The sequence below is a fragment of the Oncorhynchus gorbuscha genome, unplaced genomic scaffold (assembly GCF_021184085.1).
Source record: "Oncorhynchus gorbuscha isolate QuinsamMale2020 ecotype Even-year unplaced genomic scaffold, OgorEven_v1.0 Un_scaffold_484, whole genome shotgun sequence".
Classification (NCBI taxonomy): Eukaryota; Metazoa; Chordata; class Actinopteri; order Salmoniformes; family Salmonidae; genus Oncorhynchus; species Oncorhynchus gorbuscha.
In genome coordinates this window covers 619,973-622,715 of record NW_025745314.1, presented here as the reverse complement: position 1 = coordinate 622,715, position 2,743 = coordinate 619,973, and the positions used below count along the sequence as shown (strand labels likewise).

Below are 2,743 nucleotides of genomic sequence, written 5' to 3'. Positions count from 1 at the left end.
TCTGTCAGTGGTAGAGTTTTGTTTATTCCTGTCTGTCAGTGGTAGAGTTTTGTTTATTCCTGTCTGTCAGTGGTAGAGGTTTGTTTATTCCTGTCTGTCAGTGGTAGAGGTTTGTTTATTCCTGTCTGTCAGTGGTAGAGGTTTGTTTATTCCTGTCTGTCAGTGGTAGAGTTTTGTTTATTCCTGTCTGTCAGTGGTAGAGGTTTGTTTATTCCTGTCTGTCAGTGGTAGAGGTTTGTTTATTCCTGTCTGTCAGTGGTAGAGTTTTGTTTATTCCTGTCTGTCAGTGGTAGAGGTTTGTTTATTCCTGTCTGTCAGTGGTAGAGTTTTGTTTAGCTTATATGTATTTTTGCTGTTTGTTATTTCCCTGGTTTTGGGGGACTTATCTGTTTAATGGTCATTGTGCCTGTATGTTGGCGAGACCCAGCTGAATAAATACGTCTACATTGGAAGCCTTGCTCTCTTTGACTCCACACCCACCACTCCTAGCTTTCCTGACAACATGGCCTTTCCCTAATTACCTATTCACTAACACTCAATTTGGTTAGCAAATTCACAGTACAGATAAACAACGGTTGCAAATAATATACCTCACATGAACACTGTGTTTTATCTGACTGCCTGTTACTCGGAGCCATTTGCCGGTCATCTTGACTCACTGCTAGAAATGGAGCAACACAACTCTTCCAGCTTCATCTCCTTCATCCTAAACTCCTCCAACTCTAATGCCTCCTTCCTCAGTCCTGCACCCATCCCTTGGAACCGTGATGGTCTGGCCTCTGGCGTGGTCCTGTCTCTTTGCTTCCTTATCGGCATACCCGGGAACATCGCAGTGATAGTTGTCCTCTGTCTGAACCACGATCTATCCAGTTTGAGCCGGAGACTGATGTTGAACTTGGCTGCATCAGACCTGCTATGCCTTGTCACTCTGCCTGCATGGATCCACAGCATTCTGTTTAGCTGGATAATGGGTCGGGCTATTTGCAAGATAATGTCCTTCCTGATTTACTGTAGCATCTACACCAGCTTGCTGACTATCACGCTTCTGAGCATCCAGCGTTACCTCCAGGTTCTGTATCCACAGACTTGGGCCTTGCTGGGAGTGGCAAAGGAAAGAGGACTGCTGGTTGTCCTGTGGGGGGCCGCCGGGGTCCTATCTATCCCTTATTGGGTGGTGCGAGATTTGAAGCAGGATGAGAATGGACATTTCCAGTGTATGTTTGTTTTCGCGTCAGACGCTCAGCAAGTGGCCGTGTTGCTCTTACAGACTGTTCTGGGATTTGTAGTTCCTTTCTCCATCATGGCCACGGCCTATATCCGCCTCCACCGAAGAGTGAACCAAACAGCGTTTTTCAGGAGCCCCAAGATGACCAGATTAGTGACCAGTATAATAGTGACATTTTCCGTTCTTTGGACTCCTCACCATGTCATGAACTTGCTGGGATTGTCAGCAATCTTTGTAGGGGATAAGGCTCTGAGAGGAGTCTGGGAGGCCCATTGGAGAATTGTTGGATCTCTGACCTTCATCAACAGCTGTTTGGATCCATTCCTCTACGCCTTTGCCTGCAGAAACACCCACCCAGAGAACAGTACCAATCCAGTCTGACTCAGTCGTCCCCATTGATCCCAAAGCCACAATCTGTAAGATTTCGAGCCATCTCATTGACAATTTCCACAGTATAATAATGAATATTGTTTGAAATCAAATCTGGGAAACATTTCAAATGTAAATCAGAGAGTATATTAAAGGGGAAGTTCAGGAATTTACAACAACTGAAAGTGGTCTATGGGACAGGAGAAACTATATTCCATGGTTCAGTTTTCATTCATTTTTTCCATCCACTAGCAAACTATTAAGGGAAGTCATAGAGGCATGTGTGCATACATGTGTGGTCCTGTGTAGCTCAGTTGGTAGAGCATGGCGCATGTAACGCCAGGGTAGTGTGTTCGATCCCCGGGACCACCCATAAGTAGAATGTATGCACACATGACTGTAAGTCGCTTTGGATAAAAGCGTCTGCTAAATGGCATATATATATATGTAATAAATACATGTTTATTAGTATTATTTATGTCATAATCACCTTTAAATAACATTAAACCAAATATATAATACATGTTTATTAGTATTATTTATGTCATAATCACCTTTAAATAACATTAAACCAAATATATAATACATGTTTATTAGTATTATTTATGTCATAATCACCTTTAAATAACATCAAACCAAATATATAATACATGTTTATTAGTATTATTTATGTCATAATCACCTTTAAATAACATCAAACCAAATATATAATACATGTTTATTAGTATTATTTATGTCATAATCACCTTTAAATAACATCAAACCAAATGTGGAGTTAATTTGAGTTGATTTGACCTTGACATTTTGACAATTGCACAAATGCCACTATCACTCCCATTTATTTGTATCGAGAGGTGGATAAAGTTTGTAGGGGCTGTTTAGGGAAAACCAAACCACAGATTACAGTTTCTTCTGGCCCATAGATACTTTCAAGGTGAGGAAGTGACGCAGTGGTCTAAGACACAGCATCTCAGTGCTAGAGGTGTCACTACAGACAACCTGGTTCGAATCCAGACTGTATCACAACCGGATGTGACTGGGAGTCCCGTAGGGCGGCGCACAATTGGCCCAGTGTTGTCCGCGTTTGGAAGGCAGTCATCGTAAATAATAATTTGTTCTTAACTGACTTGCCTAGTTAAATTAAATTAA

General features: G+C 41.7%; 1 protein-coding gene across 1 annotated transcript; it reads left to right on the top strand.

The window, feature by feature from the left end:
- The first annotated feature begins 667 nt into the window (after positions 1-667).
- Positions 668-1,606, top strand: LOC124018342 (type-2 angiotensin II receptor-like). Its single transcript, XM_046333614.1, has one exon. The coding sequence runs from the start codon at positions 668-670 to the stop codon at positions 1,604-1,606; it is 939 nt and encodes a 312-aa protein (XP_046189570.1).
- Positions 1,607-2,743: the final 1,137 nt, after the last annotated feature.